The sequence below is a fragment of the Oikopleura dioica genome, chromosome 2 (genome assembly GCF_907165135.1).
Source record: "Oikopleura dioica chromosome 2, OKI2018_I68_1.0, whole genome shotgun sequence".
NCBI lineage: Eukaryota > Metazoa > Chordata > Appendicularia > Copelata > Oikopleuridae > Oikopleura > Oikopleura dioica.
In genome coordinates this window covers 4,443,821-4,462,274 of record NC_137292.1, presented here as the reverse complement: position 1 = coordinate 4,462,274, position 18,454 = coordinate 4,443,821, and the positions used below count along the sequence as shown (strand labels likewise).

General features: G+C 40.2%; 5 protein-coding genes and 1 long non-coding RNA gene across 7 annotated transcripts; 3 read left to right on the top strand and 3 right to left on the bottom strand.

Moving 5' to 3' along the window:
* On the bottom strand, positions 1-1,728 carry LOC145697260 (uncharacterized). Its single transcript, XM_081774437.1, has 3 exons — positions 1,165-1,728; positions 404-954; positions 1-257 (listed from the first exon to the last, which is right to left on the bottom strand). The coding sequence occupies exons 1-3, from the start codon at positions 1,294-1,296 to the stop codon at positions 50-52; spliced, it is 891 nt and encodes a 296-aa protein (XP_081630563.1). The 5' UTR covers positions 1,297-1,728; the 3' UTR covers positions 1-49.
* A 4,386-nt stretch (positions 1,729-6,114) lies between these two features.
* On the top strand, positions 6,115-10,009 carry LOC145699046 (oxysterols receptor LXR-beta-like). Its single transcript, XM_081776296.1, has 10 exons — positions 6,115-6,304; positions 6,728-6,928; positions 7,433-7,564; positions 7,609-7,723; positions 7,830-8,042; positions 8,281-8,584; positions 8,629-8,737; positions 8,807-8,983; positions 9,092-9,275; positions 9,476-10,009. The coding sequence occupies exons 2-10, from the start codon at positions 6,728-6,730 to the stop codon at positions 9,481-9,483; spliced, it is 1,443 nt and encodes a 480-aa protein (XP_081632422.1). The 5' UTR covers positions 6,115-6,304; the 3' UTR covers positions 9,484-10,009.
* Positions 10,010-11,552: 1,543 nt separating this feature from the next.
* On the top strand, positions 11,553-12,450 carry LOC145699497 (uncharacterized). The gene is made up of 2 exons (XM_081776769.1): positions 11,553-12,169; positions 12,209-12,450. The coding sequence occupies exons 1-2, from the start codon at positions 11,727-11,729 to the stop codon at positions 12,351-12,353; spliced, it is 588 nt and encodes a 195-aa protein (XP_081632895.1). The 5' UTR covers positions 11,553-11,726; the 3' UTR covers positions 12,354-12,450.
* A 782-nt stretch (positions 12,451-13,232) lies between these two features.
* On the bottom strand, positions 13,233-14,612 carry LOC145697185 (phytanoyl-CoA dioxygenase domain-containing protein 1-like). 2 transcript variants are annotated; one of them, XM_081774350.1, is made up of 7 exons: positions 14,419-14,612; positions 14,282-14,381; positions 13,979-14,104; positions 13,778-13,932; positions 13,577-13,737; positions 13,411-13,539; positions 13,233-13,366 (listed from the first exon to the last, which is right to left on the bottom strand). In XM_081774350.1, exons 1-7 carry the CDS (start codon positions 14,576-14,578, stop codon positions 13,310-13,312), a joined length of 888 nt encoding a protein of 295 aa, XP_081630476.1. In that variant the 5' UTR covers positions 14,579-14,612; the 3' UTR covers positions 13,233-13,309. The 2 variants fall into 2 exon arrangements, with proteins under 2 accessions (XP_081630476.1, XP_081630477.1); XM_081774351.1 differs by lacking the exon at positions 14,282-14,381 and adding an exon at positions 14,147-14,247 and having other exon boundaries at positions 13,979-14,103.
* A 561-nt stretch (positions 14,613-15,173) lies between these two features.
* On the top strand, positions 15,174-15,934 carry LOC145697186 (uncharacterized). The gene is made up of 4 exons (XR_014133862.1): positions 15,174-15,455; positions 15,496-15,630; positions 15,671-15,763; positions 15,810-15,934. It is a non-coding gene; the product is annotated as an uncharacterized LOC145697186 (long non-coding RNA).
* Positions 15,935-16,347: 413 nt separating this feature from the next.
* LOC145697775 (uncharacterized) lies at positions 16,348-17,539 on the bottom strand. The gene is made up of 3 exons (XM_081774987.1): positions 17,176-17,539; positions 16,866-17,134; positions 16,348-16,824 (listed from the first exon to the last, which is right to left on the bottom strand). Exons 1-3 carry the CDS (start codon positions 17,462-17,464, stop codon positions 16,348-16,350), a joined length of 1,035 nt encoding a protein of 344 aa, XP_081631113.1. The 5' UTR covers positions 17,465-17,539.
* Between the last annotated feature and the right edge of the window lie 915 nt (positions 17,540-18,454).

The window sequence follows — 18,454 nt, the reverse complement described above, 5'->3', positions numbered from 1 at the left end:
GAAGGAGAAGAAAAGTTTATTCTTTGAAATCAAGGAAGAGTTTATTGTTTTACGCGCAAGAAAATTTGGAAGGCTCCCCGTTTTGAGCAGCGAAGAAGGTGTCTTTCTTGAACTTGCCGATCCAAGAGCAGACTCGTTTGCCGTCTTCGTCCTTGCAGAGGCATTTGTAGCTCTTTTTCGATGAGAATCTTTTGCCAGTCGAGGAGGAGATGCAGGAGAACTTGCATTTGGCGCCTGGCTCGAAGGAGTCGCAATTGCTTTTAGATATATGAATGATAGTCAAGTAAAAGAAACTTTTGAAAAAGTTCAGCAGAGAAAATTTAAAGGGTGACTCAAAATCTATTCCTCGAGGAAATTTTAAAACCAAAATATTTTTCATTTTATTATGGTTTCTCAAACTTACCTTTCCGCAGTCGCCCCAAGAAGCTCTTGAATCTCATCCATTGAGCAACCACTTCCACAGTGATCAAAGTACAGATTCAAATCCTTCTTGAGATCAAATTTTCCGACATTATCCGCAGATTCGCCGCAAGTAAGATTGATCTTCTTGTTCCTGTTGTTTTTCTTGTCCTTGCAGATAAAGACCTGGCTCTTTCCCGGAGCAAGTGGGGAAAGTCCTTTCTTGGTTGAGTAGCGGTCGATGAACTCCAAGTCTCCGAATTTGCAGTTGTATCTCGCCTGAGGCTTGCAACTTCCAGCCTCAACACAAGCTCCGCCTTTCTCTCTCAAGAAGCCATCCTTGCACTGGCACACATTCTCGTTGCACTTCTTGTTACACTTTTTATTCTCATTCGGCGACCAGCATGTTTTCTCGCACATAGTCCCGCAAGTCTTGAACTCTTCATTTTCTCCACAAGTTGGGGTGCATTCTCGTTCTCTCACGCAATTTCCTTCGTCGTTTCTGACGAATCCTTCGAGACATTGGCATTCTTCGACACACTGCTCGGTGCATACCTAGGGCCCACACGCAAAGAAAAAATCGGTGACCGCATGATTCTATGAAAAAACCACCAATATGAAAAATGTAGCCCTTGAAATTCTGGTCAAGAAAAGATAAAAAAAACTGGAACGCGTAATAGTAAAATCTAGAGAAAAACGCGAATTTCGAGATATTCGGCTCTAAAGCCGAAAATTGGCCTCTTTGCGTGTGGACCCTATGCATACCCCAGGCGATGGGTTTTGGCATGTTGGTTCGCAAGCAGTTCCGCAAGTTTTGAACTCTTCATTGTCTCCGCAAGTTCGAATTGCACAGGAATGAAGACATCTGGGTGGCCTTGCTGTGCTATCCCACTTCATTCCATCGGGACAGACGCATGCACTCGGACATCTCTCGCCGGGCAAAACGCTGAGGCACCACTTTTTCGTGTTTCACTTTTGACTATCAACTATGCACTTCATCAGAAGCAGTTGAAAGCAGAAAGCTTGAAAAACTTTGAATACTTAGCAAATTTAAAATCGAGAAGCCGCTTGCGGCTTCGAGTATAAAGACAAGAAAGCCGCGCTCCCGGCGGCTCAAATTTTCCGTTCTTTCTCTAAAATAAAAACTATTGCCACACCCCGATTTCAAAAACGTCCATTTGAAACACTTAATATTGGTTCATTTGGATCACAGGTCTCTTGAGAGCAGCATCGTTCTTCCCGAACTTGTCCTCCCGAGCAAAGACTCTCATCAGCCGCGGAAAAACCAGCGAAAAGAACGAAAGAAGAGAAAAGCTTCATTTTGTGTGTCTGCGGATTTGACTGACTCAAGTTACTTGCTTGTACCGATCGTCAGCGATAACCGGGGGCGATTTGAAGTCAAAAATTGCAACTTGCGTTCTATTGCCTATTGCAACATGCAAATTAACCTCTTTGGACCAAAAACAACCGCGTTTTTCTGACTTTTCAAAGCGTTTATTTTCAAAATTTTGTTTTCTCAGCAATTTCTTCACTTTCAGAAAGACCTTCAAAATCCTCCTCGGAAACTTCGTCCAACGCCTCCATTTTTCTCGAAATCGAAATAGGAAATACTGGAGGCTGCGAGACAGAAACGCGACGGGCAAGAAGTTTTTTGGAAATTTGTGAAATTTCTTCATTTCGCTCGGCGATTTTTCTTTCTTGCTCCATTTTTATTTCGCGCAGCAGGGCGGCTTCAAAGGACGGATTGGTGTAAGCGTCGTAGGATTCGCGGGGAGGTGGTTTCAGGGCTTTTTGGGTTTTGTAGCCAAAGTACATCTATAAATGTCAATCAATTTAATCCTCCAGTAGGGAACAGAATCTTAATTTTACGATTGATTGTCAGCTTTATAAGACGTGTTATGAATTGCTCTTAGCGGTAAGTCTTATTTTACGATTTTTTTACACGACTACTTTTTACAAGACTTTTTTAAAGGCTAAAGCTTTTTTTTACCAAGAATTTTGCGCAAACACAGATTCCGCCGAAAATGCTGAGAGTCAGAGCCCAAATTCGCTGAGATTCTTCTTTGATGCAAATACAATCAACGAGACAGTCTTTTGAGCGTTTCTTTAAAAGGTAAAGGGAGGGGTCGAGGTAAAAGAAGGGAGAAACGGGCCTTTTTCAGGCATAAAAGCAACGTAAGCATGAGTCCAATGTCCAAGTTCATCATGTTTTTCTTTGCATTTGACGAAGCAAAATTCTTTTTGCGGGCTTTTTAGCTGGAATTCTAACTAAGAGGAGGTACTCCTCTGAAGCTCGATCCTAAAAGATCCTTGGGCGCGGGTGAATGAGGATCATGAATGACAACTGGCGCATCATAACATCCATCTAAAATTGAAATTTACTGAAAAACAACATTTTTTTCAAAAAACAAATTTTGATAATTGTGGCGTCAAGTTCAATCTAGGCTTCCACATTGAAGAGAACCTTCCATTGAAAACACCGCTCTAGGCAACAAAACGGGCCCGGATCTCCGACATTTCCTGTTTTGCATAAAGTTTGAAGATCATTCAATCAAATTTTAACGCTGAAAGTCTGACGCGACCGCGTTATTGAATTTAAAGAATTTGAAATCTTTTTTCAACCTCCTGATATCGGCAGTGTTTTTACGCGTAATATCAAGTTATCATGGCTCTTGAATCGTTAATGAAGCCTGAGGCGTTTTCCGTGACCCTTATCGCCAGAATTCGCCTTTTATCGGCACCACCTTTTTCGCGCGTTGGGAGATTCTAGCGCTAGAAAAATGAAACTTACGCTCTCCAATGTGAGTATCTCCGTTCAAATCAATCGGCCAGCAAGCTCGAGAGAGCTCGAAAAAGCCCAAAAACGGTAAAAATCTCATTCAAAGTTGAATCTTGAATCTCTTCTCTTGTGAATTTACTGTCCTCTTGAGCATGTTACCGCAACAAACACAAATTTGAAATTTTGGGAGGGGCAAATATTTAGATTTTGTTTCAGCTTTCTTTCCCATTTCTTTGATGCCAAAAGGATTTGAGAATCTTTGAATGGGGGGATCAGAAGACACGTGATTCACCTTCTTGATTGAAAATCGTCGATGCAGCCTGGCGGATCCGAGCAATTTTTTCATTGATAAGAAAGACAAGGTTCGAACGCAGGTAGCAGTCGGAGATAAAGCACAAGTCGCTCAACTAGAAAATCAGCTTCAGGCGAAAGCAGCTTGGAAATATCGACCGGACAAAGCATCGGAATAAAGAAAAAAGCGCCGAATGAGAATGAGTTGAAAGCTGAACGGGTCTCACTCCTCCTTTGCATCGATTTTTTTCCAATGGAACATCTAAATTGACTTCAGCGAGAAAAATAGACGCTGGATAAATTTGTCAGATATTCTAGACCTCCAAAAACTTTCTGGGCGAATTAAGAGAGTTAAAATTAGATCGGAAAATAGCGACGCGTATTTGGTATTCCAGAGATTTGTAACTTGAAATCGGCGATAAAAAAAGAGCGTCGAGGAAGATATAATAAGGGTGTCACTTTGATATTTGATCAATATTCCAGAAAATTATCAAATTTTTAGTCTTGTTCTTTTGTCAAGTTTGAAGACTTTTAATAATTTTCTTGAATCTTGATCAAAAAGCAAAGTGACACCCTTATCATTCTAGGCTGAAAACTGTCATTATATTGATATTATTCATCTTTTGTTAGTTCTTAGTTCGTTAAAAGGAAGTTGAGGGCGGCCTCAAAAATAGTAGTGCAAATTATTGAAGAGATTCTGTATTTTTTACATTGTTAAATCATTAGTTTCTCGAGGGTGAAGAAAATCAGAAGCGGATTCAAAGATGGCAGAGATTTCAGATTTGGCCCAGATTTTTTTGGACTGACACAGCGAGTCTCACAGACTGTCGACAAGCTGAAATTAATTCATAGAGTGAGCCAGCGAGTGATGCTGAATAATTAAAATTATGTCAAGACCCCCTTTTCGGGAGGCGAATAAAATAGAAGGTAACCATTTTATCAGATTTTCTAGCTTCGGGAAAGAAAATCTGATAAATTGAGGTTTTAATGTACAGCTGGCCTCGGCAATCTGTGTTGAAAACCTCAGTCAGTGTCTGAAGGATGTAGCGCCTTTTTACTTTACATGCTTTAGACCCTGACTCAAGTTTTCTACACAGGTTGCCGAGGCCAGATGTGCTGTGATGCTTCAAACTGGCACCTCCAAAACAGCCGTGTCAGTTTGAGTCACCACTCTAATAAAACTGTAAGTGACATAACTATCAAATTTTGACGGGAAAAAGGAATTTACAAATGATAAATTTCGTCTTCCCAAACTCGAAAGAGAATGCCACTCACAGTTTTTCCCAACACTTGTGAAGGGAAAATGCTCATTGAACTTTTGGAATGCTGAGTTTGGCTCCCAAGTTGGACTGAGCTGGCGACTGAGGTCGTTCAGCGCTCTCTGTTGGCTTGCGTGGGCGTTGTATTGAGCTGCGCCAAATTGGGACGGCACCCGACGCCGAGCAAAAATTAACATCGGAAAAAGAGACTCCTTCAGAGAAGCGAATTCATCAAAAGAGCAGTTTTCAAAGCGAAACCCCTGAATTTCTTCTGCCATAATTTTCATTTATAAGAGGGTGGTCTAAAGTTCAAGCCTAAAAAGTGTGAAAGGGGTTAAAGTTCAATTTTTCGCTCTATCTTCGAATTTTTCGGTTATTAATGTCACCATTGTAAAAATCTTGAAATCGAATTTTTCGAAAAAATTTTTTTTATGGCGATTTCATTTGAAAGTTCCGAATCTGAAGAAAACCCTAGCCCGCGAAATACCGATAAAACTTCACTCAAATGCGGGATTACGCCACCACTATGAGCGTCGAAAATTGTGATTGGCTAACTATTGACCCTTTCTTCATTAGAATGTCTGATCATATCGGTATATTTTTCAAGAGACAACTCTATTTTGATAAAAGGACTTCGTATTTTGTTGCTAGAACGGAAATATTAACAGGGATATCATCTTTTTATTATGTAATTACTATATAATGTTATTATTCAGTACTTTCATTCAATCAATAATTTATTTTTGAAGAGAAAAATATTCATTTTTATTCAAAATATTTCATTTTTTCCGTTTCTTTTTCCTTTTTATTGCTTCAAGATTTTAGAAAAAGCATACCAGGAGTCAAAATTTGTCAAAAGAGAATTATGATAATGATAATTTACGAAATTATAAGAAAAAAACAATCAAGCTTTCAACTTGTAATCATTTGACATTTCCGCTTTTGACATACGATGGTCAATGATGTTGACTTTCAATATCGACGTTTTTCCATTTCTCATTTTCGGAATAGCCGAGACCGACTGTTCGGAATATCTGACAGTTTATTGGATGAAAATGGAAGATATTCCACCCATTTGTCGATGAGACTTAGTCGAGTATCGAAAAGCGATTTCTTTTGCCCGCAAGGCTCGCTGGAATGTTTGTATATTAAATGGTGTTGCAGGAAGGGTCCCTTTTTGTACTTGCGGAAGCATTATGTTGGCCAATAGAGAAACCACAAACTAGAGAACAGTAACCAACGCCACTCAGAGTTGATCCGAGAAAACCCACAAAAAAGTAACGCCCAAAAAAGGAACTATCGGACTGTATTTATTTTTATGAAGTGACATCCTTATCAGTAAAAGTAAGATCTTTAAGGGGGTGTATATCCTTAATTTTTTGATAAAGAGAAAAAATAATTTCTTTAAAAACCGAGTTTGTTTTTCAGACTTGAATTTGAATCGCACTTGACTCGCTGTTTCAAATCGATACGCACCGAAATCGACGAAAATCAATGTGAACAAAAACGAAATTCAGCCATTTGAGAACACAAAGAACGAAGCACAGAAGAGAACGACAATCAGAAAGACAAAATAGTAAGTGCAAATGGGCATGTTTGAACAGTGTACTGATATCGATTTTAACCTATTCGTCAAAATCGATAAATTGTTCTTCATCTTCGGAGAAAAATTACAGGATTATATTCAGAATAAAACGTAACTGTGAGGAGTATATTTTGAGTCTAAGGAGCCTGTCTTTTGAGAAGAAGACAGGAATCCGTACCAATATGCAGAAGAACGGGAACCTGATGAGTCTTGTTCCTCTTCTTTGCTCAACAACCTGTGTAGGAAACCTGAGTCAGGATTTGAACGATTTTTTTATATAAAAAGCCACATGAAAACCTGACTCAGATTTTCTGCACCAGTCGCGGAGATCAGTTATTGACTGCTCTTTTTGACAACCTAACCGGTTTTCCTGTATCGAGTAAATAATCCTTAATTTACAGTATGCTATTTTAGATGGAGCACACAAATGGTGGCTTCTTCAACCATTCCTCTCCAGAATCCCTCTCCCCGAATTTCATCCGCCCTTCCATGGTTCAGCAGCCATCAGTCATCACGCTAACCAAAGTGAACGGATCAGAACAAGGAGCTGAGGCCGGAAGCTCACCGCCAAAAAAAAAGAAGACCAGAGGAAAAAAGCTTTTTAGCGACGAAAAGGTAGCTTTCTCCTTAGTGCTACTCTTTTATTCATTTAATTGCCTCTCTGTGGCTTGCTTTTGAAGATAATTAAGATGAATGAGGGTTAATACTGAACACGCTTTTCTTCTTGACTAAAATCTTAATAGATTGTTTGTGGTTAATTATCTCATATTATATGATTGATAAGATGTAAAGATTGAATCTTAATATTGAAGAAAAGAGTCCACAATATATATCGAAAAACTAATTCGCACTGCAAATTGGGCAGTGTCTATTTTCGCCATTTGACCTAATTTTTGCATTTATTTGCGGGTTATTACGTAATAACCGTGGCTTCTATAATCTCTTTTACGCCCTTAGCACCACCTCCAAAAAATTATCAACAAATTTAATGCTAAAAACGAAGTAAATTTATGGTACAAAGAAATCCTCTTTTTCATCAATCCGTTTCGACTTTTTTTTTGACTTAATTTCGCTTTCATCTTTGTTAATCTTTATCTGGAAAGAAAACGCTATTTTCAGTGCGCGATTTGCAACAGAAAAGCGCAGGGAATCAAGTACAATGCGATCAGCTGCGACTCCTGCCGCGTATTCTTCCGCCGCATCGTTCTCCTTCAAAACAACGCTTCACTCAGCAACATGACCTGCCAGCGCGTTAGTGCGAGTTATTTTTTATTTACGATTATTTTTTCTTGAAGGAGGTGATTATCAACCGCGCGCCGAACCTAACTCCGCGGGAAATAATGCTCAAATGTCAACACTGCCGCCTCGAAGCCTGTTTAAATGCTGGAATGAGAGCTGAATATGTTCAAGGTAAATATTCGCTTGGGACTCAATCTGTCAGGGGTAACTTTTTTTCGGACAAACTTTTTTTAAGTAATTTTGAATTAGCCAGGTAGTTTTCAATCGTGTTTTTCAGGAACGCAGAGCTTCAACGACCGTCGAACTTGTCGAAAAGCGGGTGGCAGTCGGGGCGAGAACGATAGCGCCTTGGTTTCAAGGAACAAACCATCGACATCATCGACTATTCGATCGATCGATGCAAGTCCGCATGACTCAACAATGCTCGAACTTGTCAAGACGTTTTGGAACGATTACACGAGCAACAGACATCTGCGAAGTGGAAGTGTCGGTAAGAAAAAAAGACTAATCTGGAAAATGTCTAGACATCGAACATGTCTAGACTCTTGTCTCGAGTCAGGCAACCTTTGTAGAAAACCTGAGTCAGGGTCTAAAAATGAAGCCGCGGTATTTCATTCGATCTCTTTTAGACCCTGAATCAGGCTTTCTACACAGGTTGCCGAGCCCAGGCTCTTCTCTCGTAGACCGTCTTTTTCTTGAGTAGGACCGTCAATACCAACCATTTTTAGCATCAATAACAGCCGAGAAAAATACTGGTGCAATGACTCGTTGGGAGCAACCGACAAATGGCTGGTCAAAGTTGCGCTGCGTTGATCACATCCGAGATTCGCTGACGATGCACGTAGAAGTCCTCGTTGATTTCATCAGCGTACTGCCCTATGTTGGAAATCACTTCAACCAGACGGAACGAAAAACTCTCGTCACTCGAAGTTTCATGGAGCTCGTCATTCTCCGCTGGACGAAAACGACGGCCGAGTCTGCCGGTCATATTACAGGCGTTACTGGCAATAATTACAGTATCAAGGACATGAGGTAAAATTAACGCTGTAAAGAAAGTTTATCGATTATTTTTTTAGTAAATTCGGTGATGATTGGAAGCAGAAATTCAAAGAATACTTCGCCTGCGCTATGAAAATAAAGGCCATCGGTGGGGATGATCTCGATCATGCTCTTGTTGCCGCTTTGCTACGGGATTTTGAATCCATCAGATGATTTTTTGGCTTTTGCAGGCTAATTCAAAATCCTTTGCACAAGATCGTCTTTTCTTCTGACAGAAACGACTGGCTGACGATGGAGCAGCGCCACGTGATTCACTTCCTCCAAGAGATCTTCATCAAGGCGCTCATGTCAAAAGCCCGGGCAGAGGGAAAAGGCAGAAAGTTTTTTAAGCTCTTCAACTCGATTTTATCGCTTCGAGAAGTTGTTAACGAGGTTAGATATAGCTTTATATGAGTAAATTATGTTCATACTTTGCTATCCCTGAATCATGTTATGTCTGAGCCATAACATCTTGTAAACAAGAACGAACTCTCCTTTTAGGCCGATGTGAATCAGGTGTACCGCTACAATAGGAGAATTCTACCAAACGATAACTTCAAAGGCGACGGGGGCAGCAGCGGCTCCAGTCCAAGTCCAAACAACGGCGATGGCAGCAGCGGTTTCAATGGCTACGATGGAGGCAGTAACTTCCGCGCGCATCGCATGGATTCACGAATGCTTCATAGTAAGTCCCTTTTCCGGAATTCAATTCAGATCGCCTCTGGGCTTGGCAACCTGTGTAGAAAACCTGAGTCAGGTTCCGAGACTTTCTGAAAAAAAACTTGTCTCAGGGCCTGAGTCAGGCTTTCTACAGAGGTTTCCGAGCACAGTATCGATCAATATGTCCACGGTAGATTTAGAATCATTACTGATCAATGATTTTAGTGCGCTAAAAGCTTTCTCTACAGTTCATAAAACAGCTTTTCGACGTTCAAAAATTCAAAAATGGCGCTTTTACTGGGCTCGTGCATTTTCCTTCTTTACTTCTACAAGAAACAATAACTGCGATTCCTTTTAAATAAAAATATTATAAAAATTGCGTGCATAGAATAAAACAAATCACCACACAAAAACGAGATACTATTCGTTCTCGATTTTTTCGAATATTCTCAAATAAAAATTATCAAATTTAACGGCTTTCAAAAAAAGTCTCCAAAACCAAAATATGCAATCATTTATTCTACACCCTCTTTTCTGCTGCTTTTTCATGTCATATAGAAATAAAGGATATTCAAGAAATGAATCAGAGTCTACTGCGCTTTTTTATTCAAAGTTCAACAAATAACCAAATTACTTTCTGAATTCTAAAAAGATTTTCGCTTCTCCCTTTCTGCTTTTTCATAAGCATTATTCTCCTGTATAATTCAATAGTAATGTTAAACGCTAAAAAAAGTACACCGTGAAAATAATGAAATAAACATCAAGAGAATCAAAATAAAAAAAATGAAAAAAGAAGCTTTTTCAAAGCACTTTATTCGTAAAAATAGACAGCTTTTTTTAGAGCATAACAGTTTTATTGATATCTTTTCTTTTCAATTCGCGCTAGTAAAATTCGAGACAGAGCTAAAAAAAGGGCATAAGTACACTTTTTTCAAAGAGAAAATGGGGCGAATATCTGATAAGCTTCTATTAGCCACTTTGCCTGTAGAAGGCTTCGTCTTTTTCGGAACGATTATGGGTAAGAAACAAATGAAATCAGAGTCAGTTCTCGGTTTCAGGCTGGCCAAGTCTCGTGGAAGTTCTCAAAGCCCTCCAAGTATTCGAGAGTTCCTGCGATCCCTTGTCAAATTCAACCACAATCACCAGTAGCGGCATCATCAATTGTAGCAAGCGAGACAGTTTCTTTTCCGCGGCAGGGACAATTGGAAGCTTCTCAATGAACGTTTCAGTTCTTCTGATGGGATTTTTGATCGAGAAATTGGGAATTTTCAAAGCAAGAGCGCTTTTGACGATTGTTGTGACTCTGGGGCTGGTTTGTTTTTTATTCACGCCGCAGGTGAACTGGCTCGTCTTCCCGGCGGTGTTTTTCTATTCTTGCGGAAATTATTCCTTCGTTTTGACGAATTCGATGATGTCCGTGCTTTTTCCGAAGATCGGCGCGCTCGTCCTCGTCATTGGCCAGGGATTGTTTCAAGCAGGAAGCTCTTATTTCAGGTAGAATAAAATACGCGCCTTTGAAAAGTTTAAATTCAAGGATTCTAGCGATCGCCTTCGACAATGGTTTTTCATACGAGTGGATCATCGGCGTCAATTTGCTGCTGACAATTCCGATTTGGATTCGTTCAATTTTTCTTTTCCCAGAAAAAAGATTCAACAAAGCTTCTTCGACTTTTTCGCAGAGCTTTTTCGCGAGAATGACAGGCAAAAATCGGATTAAGAGAACTTCTCCACGCACTCGCTGGTCGAGCTCTGAAAAGGGCGCGCGAGAGTAGCGAGGTCGATCAACTGAGGCACACGCAAGTAACGCGGTAGGAGACAAGATTGAAGCTAAGTAGCCCAGTATGAGCAACAAATGTGGGCCAAATCAACGATGATAATTTCTAGACCTTATACTTCGAACAAGTTGTTTTTCAATTTAAATCTACTCTAGGGTAACAAATTGCAAGGAATTCAAATCTGAAACTCATTTTTTGTTTTGAAGTTTATTTTTAGAGCCAGCATATCTTGGCACACTTTTGATTTTAGCGACGGTTTCTGTGAAATCCATCTTTATGAGAAAATTCTGAGTCGAATGATATATATATGTGTGCCCTTCTGGCGACATCTAATTGCATCCAGTTGTATTCTCCGTCATTTGATGACAATGATGAGAGAACTTCCGCGCGCTTTACACCTGGGATCATGCTGATTGCTTACCCTCATATCCTACCGCACATAACACCTGGCTAATTTGATAATCCTCATATCCTACCGGGAGTGCCCATCTCCTACCGCGTTACTCGCGTGTGCCTCAGCTGCTCCACCCTCGCGCCTCTCGTGCGCCCTTTTTAGAACTCGACCAGCGAGTGCGTGGAGAAGTTCTTTTTTCCCCAAAAATCACCGAAAGTCGCAAATTCAAGCTGAAATTGTTGATGAAAAAGTAGTCGAAAAAAGAGGAAATGTTAAAGAACATTATTTGGACGTAAATTATATCCTGATGGTCGTCTGGATTGTTCTGCTGAATATGAATGTACTCAACTGTATTTTCACTTGGAACTCGTATGCAAGACTCGTCGCTGGCGACAATTACAAACAGCACGTCGATGATTTCGGAGCGTATGCCTGGACAGCTGCGTTTTTCGCGATGCTCTGCGGCTTTGTCTCGGATGGCTTTGCGAAGTGCATAAAAAGTCGACCGCTGAAATTTGGGAAGCTTCTCGGAGTTTGGATTTTTATCATTTTGAATCTCCTCGTTGGAATCGTTTTTGGCTTCCTTCAGCTCAGTTTCGATGAAAAGATGCGCTTGCCACTCATTTTCGTCTACAACATTTATCGCTCCTGGGGCTACACTCTTACCCCCGTCTTCTGCCGATTCCTCTTTCCGGAAGAATTTTACGGAATTTTGATTGGAATCCAACGATTCTTCCTCGGCATAACTAGGTAAATAAAACGAGCTCTTCACACTCTTAACTCTTCAAGCCTTTCAATCCTCGGTCTTCAAGAAATCCCAAGCACCTTTGGAAAAGAAGGCTTCACCGGCATTTTCTACACTTTTATTGCGCTGCAAGGCGTGATGATCATTTTCCCTGTTGTTTTTGGAAAGCGACTGTTCAAATTTCGATAGTTTGAAGATAATAAACTATTAGCTTTTATGTTCAAGTGCTCTTCTGAGTAGATTTATTCCAAGAGACGCTTTTTTTTATAACAAAAAGAGGAGAAAAACGGGCTAGGAAGAGAAAAGGAGAGAGTCTGCTTATGAGCTTTTTCACGAGAAGGTTTGCGAGGATAAATACGGTAATAATTTCGACAAATTTTTAGAAATGATGGTTTTCAAAAATTATCGACAAAAGAATCCAGCACAATTTTTCAACGAAGAAGATCCCGGCAAACTGCATCTTGTACCAATATAACGTAAGCTTCGCTTCAGTCTCATTTCATCTCAACCGATTCTAGAGGGGTTGATACAAATATCGAAAAAATCCGCGCGATCGAAAACTTCGTCAGCTCTCTGCCCGAAAGCCCGTTGAAGCTCAACTCGCCTCACACCAGGGCCAGACTATTTGCATTCTCAAAGTTATTCTTTTTGCCGAAGATTCACTATTTATTGCTGTATGAATATTCATGACGCGAAAATATTCAAATGAATGGAAAAGAATATCTTCCGTGAATTTTTGAAAAATTCGTGAATATCTCAAATATTCGCGAACACTGCGCTCTCCCATTGGTCGAGCTTCGAGCCGGCGGCGCAATCAAATCGGGCCCTTAGGCTCACAGCTCGCGGGCTCCACCCAAACTGAAGCCCCATCCCCGTCCGCTCAAAATTTCGTGAATATGCGTGAGAATAGGCTAAAATGAATATGCACGCATTTCTTTTTCGAAAAAGAATATTCACAGGCAATTTCGTGAATTTTTTCAAGAATGCAAATAGTCTTGCCCTGCCTCACACCCCGAAAAACCTGCGGCAGAAATTCGAGTTTGAGCAAAAGTCATTTTTTGAAGATTTCTTTGAAAAGTATCAAATCGAGGATCACATGACGGATTCTTGGGCACTGAAAGCTCTTCGAAAAGCAAACAAGTAAATTATTCTGTAGAGAATTCCATGAAAGATTTTCCTTCTGGGTATTGAAGCCAATTGTCCTGAATAAAATGAACACGACTGTAGAATGAATTACTGTTGTTACCGAGTCCCATGTAGCTTCAGATGATTCAAAAAGATGCCAGGCGTAAATATTCCTACTTTTGTTAGAGTGATTTGGCAGGGATTTGTGATGGACCATGTCGTGAATCAAAACCAAATCTCCTTTTTTCACCTAAAAATTTTCTCCTTGGCGCTCGAAAAAGCCGAACCTGAGCTGGGATCCAGGTAAAGTCGCACGATTCGTAATATTCTTTCGAAGTTCCAAGCCTGTATTCTGTTTTGACAGAGCCGTCAGAAGTGGGGACGCGGTTCATAAAAGCATGGCCCAGTTTTTCTCTCTTTGACTCGTTTTTATACGGCTTGTGGGACCCTTCATCGGTGTTTGCAAATGAAAAAATAAACGAAAATACCTGGGATGAACCAGAGGCATCCATTGTCCTCCGTCGCATCTTCTAGAGCCAACCAAAGACCTACTACAGTCTGGGTCGGGCTCGTATGGAGAAAAGTACTGTCTTGGTGAGGCGGGACAGCAGAGCCGAATTTCGCTTGTTTGAAAATGAACATACTGAAATTTTCAAGTATCGCAGAGAAGAGTGCGCATAGATGGGTACCTCTGCGGAACGCAAACTTTTTTCAAATTGATCGCTCTCAAAACTTCCTTTGTTTTTGGAGCAGTGACGATTTCGTGAAAGACCCCAGGATGGGTGTGCAGTGCGTGGCCGACTTTGTTCAGCGACTTTTGGAATAGGGTTAAAATTGAAATCTTTGACTTTTATTACTGTGAAAGCAGATTTGACTAGCTCGTCTTTGGAAGCTTTTGCGTCTGGGTCGAAAAAGAAGCGGATTTTGTCGCCAGATTCGGTGAAATAGTCATTCCGATCTGAAATGAACAATTTTGAATTTTAACCCTTTCCGTAAAAGCAGTAGATTTCAGATTCTTTTGGTCATCAAACGCTGCTGGGTCGAAGAAAAACCTGATCTTGTCGCCCGAGTTCATGAAATAATCATTGTTCGCTAGAAAGATGAAGAGATGAGTGAGTTCAAAACAAACCTGATTCGGTTTCAAAGCAATGAATCTCATCCGCCTTCAACCCCTCACAAATCTTTTTCATTTCATCCCTCATCGCTTCGCATTCTTCCGCGCTCGCGAAGCCCTTCACGACCGCCAATCCATTCTTTTCAAAATCTTCGGAAACCTGCTTCAAATTCATGCTCTCTCTTTCTCTTTTCTCGATTATTTTTCAAATATCGTAATTAGCGAAGGGTATTTGCCAAGACAAGACGCACAGGGCGGGGTGAGAATACAAATTTTATTTAACTGCAAAGCAAATACCCTCTCCAGATTTTGGATCTTCGTTTTTATTTTTGGGGATCTTCCAAAACGAATCGCACTTCCAAAAATATAAACAGAAGAAATGAGTCCTTGTTGATTTCAAAAAACATTTACCGGTTAGATTTTTAATTAAAAAAATATTCGAAAATTAAATTAACTTTAGCTCTGACAATCGTTGAATTAATTTAATCTTCCGCTTTTCTTCCAGAATTTGCGCTCAGCGGGAAAGCTCACGTGATCCGCTACAGATATATAATTTTATTACAGCTCATGAATCGAGATTACCAGTGTCCGGAGGAATTTCGTAGCGTTTGACAGAAAGTCAAATAGAAGAACATTCTGAGAATTCAGTTCATAGAGACACTGAACGCTTCAAAAAGTGCAAACATAAGAGAAAAAGAGGAGAATTGAAAATGGTCGAGCAGAAGCTCATTTTTAGGCTCGTTGGTTTTATAATTTATTTGAATTATTTAAATCAAATGTGTGCTGGAAAAACTGATGATTCATTTTCTATGATAATTCAAAAAAAATCTGAATTTATTGTCGAATGCAGATGTTTTTACTTTAATCAGATTGAAACCAACCCATTTTATCTTTCCAAAAATGGATCGATCATAAAATCCAACCAAAATAAGGACTCTTCACATCATTTTCGAGCTGATCGCATTCATCTGCTGCCTGGTAGCTGTTTGCCACAATGGCAATTGCTGGTTTCCGTCTAACTGGGCTTTTGCCTTTTCTGTCTCTATCATCAGGTTTTTCAACCCTAATAATCATGCGCTGGAACAGTTTTAGCTTGTTTTGGTGGCCAGCTCTGATAATTCAAGACAAGTGCCAATGCTTTACGTGGAGTGGAATGCCAACGCTGGAGAAAATCATGTGGTTCATTCTTTACCACTTTGCCTATGCCGCTGCTATTATCACTATTTCGTAGGTGATCCCCTTATTTCCGAAAAACATCTTTTTGCAGAAAGAGCGGAGCAGCTGTGGCAGCAAACGTATTCTGGTGGTTCGACTTGTTGGTTTACTTTGTCGAAGCAGCGCTGATGGCAAAGCTCTTTGAGTAAGGACACTTTGAGTTGAATTATTTGCTCATGTACTTTTTCTAGTCACGTGGAAATCAAAGGACTCACCGATCAAGGCGCGCCAAAGTCCAATGTCGAAGTCAGCAAAAAATGAATACAAAAAATTTTGCAAATTTATTTTGATGAAAAAAGAAATAAATACAAAAATTATCAGTGATTTCGGAACTTGTATGCAAAATGATGAATGAATTCTTTCAAGTCCTCAACGTCGCCATCTTCTGTGTTGTCGTCCGTCCCGTTGTTATGTAAAACCGATCGAATTTCCTCGCTGGGGAGAATATCATCCCAAAATGACCAAGATGAAAATATGCCTGATATAAGTAAGGACAATCGAAAAAGAAACATATTTTTGAATTCTAGTGCAGCGACTCTGAATCTGATTTGAATTGAATTTAATGCGTTTTTAAACCGAAAAACATTGTTTTCATCGTGTTTTTCGTCAATATTACTGTTAGTTATTCAGAAGACATCTTTGTAGGCGCTTTAGATGACATATCCACTTAGTTTTATACTGTTTTATTTATGTACACAGCCAGCTCAGTAGAAGAACATGAAGAATTCCTCAAAACATGTCTTCTGATTTCTCCAACTCGAATCCGTTATTATCAATTCCATGCGATTCTTCCTTCGTTCTTTCTGACTGATTTTGTTTCTCCCTGCACATTCTTTTCGCCGCCGGAATCAGTCCAATTTTCGGTAGAAAGACTTGAATGAGCCCAACTCCGCAGAGCACGGCGAATCCAATCGAAACTGGCGCGAAATCAGCATCAGCAAGACTTTCCGAGTCGCCAAGAATCAGGCGGAAAAGAGGGTCGATGAACCACATGGTGACGATTCCAGGAGCGGTGAGGATGCCGTAGAGAGAGCCGAAATGCTCAGGAGGGAACATGTAGAAAAGAAACTGAACGCCAAATAAAAATGTGCATTTTGCAGTAAAATTTGTACTTGCCATATTCGGAGCAGCATAAACAATTGTCTTGGCAATCGAAAAAATCACTATCAGCGCATATGCATTTGCATTATCGTCCAAATCCTTCGCCTAAAGAACCCTTCATCAAGCCCTATACGTTTTATTTTTACCCGATACATCATCTGACCCGAGCAAACCGAGCACGCTATGGCTGAATAACTCATGATTATCGTCAAAGAAATCATATCTCCGTTGAGAATTCCATTTCTATTCAACTTGCTTCCGATCCAGCTAAAAAGTTCTGGCAGCGCGGCGAAAAGTGGAGAGGCAAAAAGAAGCAGGCCGTAGATTTCGAGAAGATTTCCAACATGAGCTTCAATTTCTGCCGTGTCTCCCGGGACTTTGGCGTACGACCACTCCATCCAAGGATAGATCCAGCCTAGAATTAGATCTCCCAACCCGCTATTTGCCAATGAGTACCTTGAAGAGCCTTAACCCTCGTCGAATAAACAACAAAAACAGTGGCAAACAAGAGAAATGTCTGATTGAGACAGCTTTCTTTCAACGGTATTTTCTCTTTTTCAGGCTCATTCTTTTCCGATTTTTCTTCCTTGATTTCGGAGTTTTCGCCTACTTTCTGACATTTGGAGACAATATTCGACCGCAGAAAGTTTCCTTCTGCCCATTCTTTGCCCGGCATTCCATATGGCATCATGAAGAATGTTCGAAAATGGATAAAGACGGATAAAACCGCTAGAAATCCAAGCATCGTTGAGAGATCTTCAAAAGAGGTCAAAATTTTCTGATGAAAGTTCAATTTGAATCAATTTTGCCCCTTCCCGAAAGTGCCGGTCATTTTGCTGAGGACGAGAAAAGTGGCGCTAGAAGCATCAAACGTTCCGGAAAAGATGATAACGGAGACTCCAGCGAATCTGCCCATTATTGAGACGCAAACATTGTTGATGACCAAGTACGCTAGTCCAGACCAAGCGAGGAACACCAGACCAGGGAAAAGCAAAAGCTCATTGGAGGTATAAAGAGCCATCATCACATAGCCTAAAATTTAGTGAAAAGCTCGAAGATAAAAAATCTTGTTACCTAGAGTCGTAATCGTGCAGTAAAACATCCTCGTCCAAAACATCCCGATCTTGTCCAAAATAAATCCAGTTAAAAACACTCCTATCGTACAGGAAACCACTGCCACTGTAAACAACGTATTGTATTCTCCTCTATTGTATTGTTTCTCTACCACTTTGCCTATGCCGCTGCTATAATCACCATTTCGTAGGTGATCCCCTTATTTTTGAATATGATTTTTTCGCAGAAAGGGTGGGGCAGCTGTGGCAGCAAACGTATTCTGGTGGTTCGACTTGTTGGTTTACTTTGTCGAAGCAGCGCTGATGGCAAAGCTCTTTGAGTAAGGACACTTGTTGAGAGTTGAATTATTTGCTCATGTACTTCTTTTAGTCACGTGGAAATCAAAGGACTCACCGATCAAGGCGCGCCAAAGTCCAATGTCGAAGTCAGTAAAAAGTGAATACAAAAAATTATGCAAATTTATTTTGATAGAAAAAACACATAAATATATACAAAAATCGGCATCAATCATCAAAGACTTCGGAACTTGTATGCGAAATGATGGATGAATTCTCTCAAGTCCTCAACATCGCCATCTTCTGTGTTGTCTTTACTCTCGGATATTGAATATTCTATTTGCTAGAACTTCGAACTTAAAAAAAAACTCCAAAAAAATTTTTCA

What these genes read in the sequence shown, in the direction of transcription:
- LOC145697260 (XM_081774437.1), bottom strand. Translation starts at nt 1,296, where the DNA reads ATGAAGTGGGATAGCACAGCAAGGCCACCCAGATGTCTTCATTCCTGT. An exon ending in GCCAAAACCCATCGCCTGGG is followed by an intron (nt 955 to 1,164) that starts GTATGCATAGGG and finishes TGTGGGCCCTAG; the next exon opens with GTATGCACCGAGCAGTGTGT. An exon ending in CTTGGGGCGACTGCGGAAAG is followed by an intron (nt 258 to 403) that starts GTAAGTTTGAGA and finishes TATATCTAAAAG; the next exon opens with CAATTGCGACTCCTTCGAGC.
- LOC145699046 (XM_081776296.1), top strand. Translation starts at nt 6,728, where the DNA reads ATGGAGCACACAAATGGTGGCTTCTTCAACCATTCCTCTCCAGAATCC. An exon ending in GCAACATGACCTGCCAGCGC is followed by an intron (nt 7,565 to 7,608) that starts GTTAGTGCGAGT and finishes TTTTTCTTGAAG; the next exon opens with GAGGTGATTATCAACCGCGC. An exon ending in TCTGCGAAGTGGAAGTGTCG is followed by an intron (nt 8,043 to 8,280) that starts GTAAGAAAAAAA and finishes AACCATTTTTAG; the next exon opens with CATCAATAACAGCCGAGAAA.
- LOC145699497 (XM_081776769.1), top strand. Translation starts at nt 11,727, where the DNA reads ATGGTCGTCTGGATTGTTCTGCTGAATATGAATGTACTCAACTGTATT. An exon ending in TTCTTCCTCGGCATAACTAG is followed by an intron (nt 12,170 to 12,208) that starts GTAAATAAAACG and finishes TAACTCTTCAAG; the next exon opens with CCTTTCAATCCTCGGTCTTC.
- LOC145697185 (XM_081774350.1), bottom strand. Translation starts at nt 14,578, where the DNA reads ATGAATTTGAAGCAGGTTTCCGAAGATTTTGAAAAGAATGGATTGGCG. An exon ending in ATGCCTCTGGTTCATCCCAG is followed by an intron (nt 13,738 to 13,777) that starts GTATTTTCGTTT and finishes ACACCGATGAAG; the next exon opens with GGTCCCACAAGCCGTATAAA. An exon ending in TTACCTGGATCCCAGCTCAG is followed by an intron (nt 13,540 to 13,576) that starts GTTCGGCTTTTT and finishes GAAAATTTTTAG; the next exon opens with GTGAAAAAAGGAGATTTGGT.
- LOC145697775 (XM_081774987.1), bottom strand. Translation starts at nt 17,464, where the DNA reads ATGCTTGGATTTCTAGCGGTTTTATCCGTCTTTATCCATTTTCGAACA. An exon ending in GAGGGTTAAGGCTCTTCAAG is followed by an intron (nt 17,135 to 17,175) that starts GTACTCATTGGC and finishes ATCTAATTCTAG; the next exon opens with GCTGGATCTATCCTTGGATG. An exon ending in CGGGTCAGATGATGTATCGG is followed by an intron (nt 16,825 to 16,865) that starts GTAAAAATAAAA and finishes AGGGTTCTTTAG; the next exon opens with GCGAAGGATTTGGACGATAA.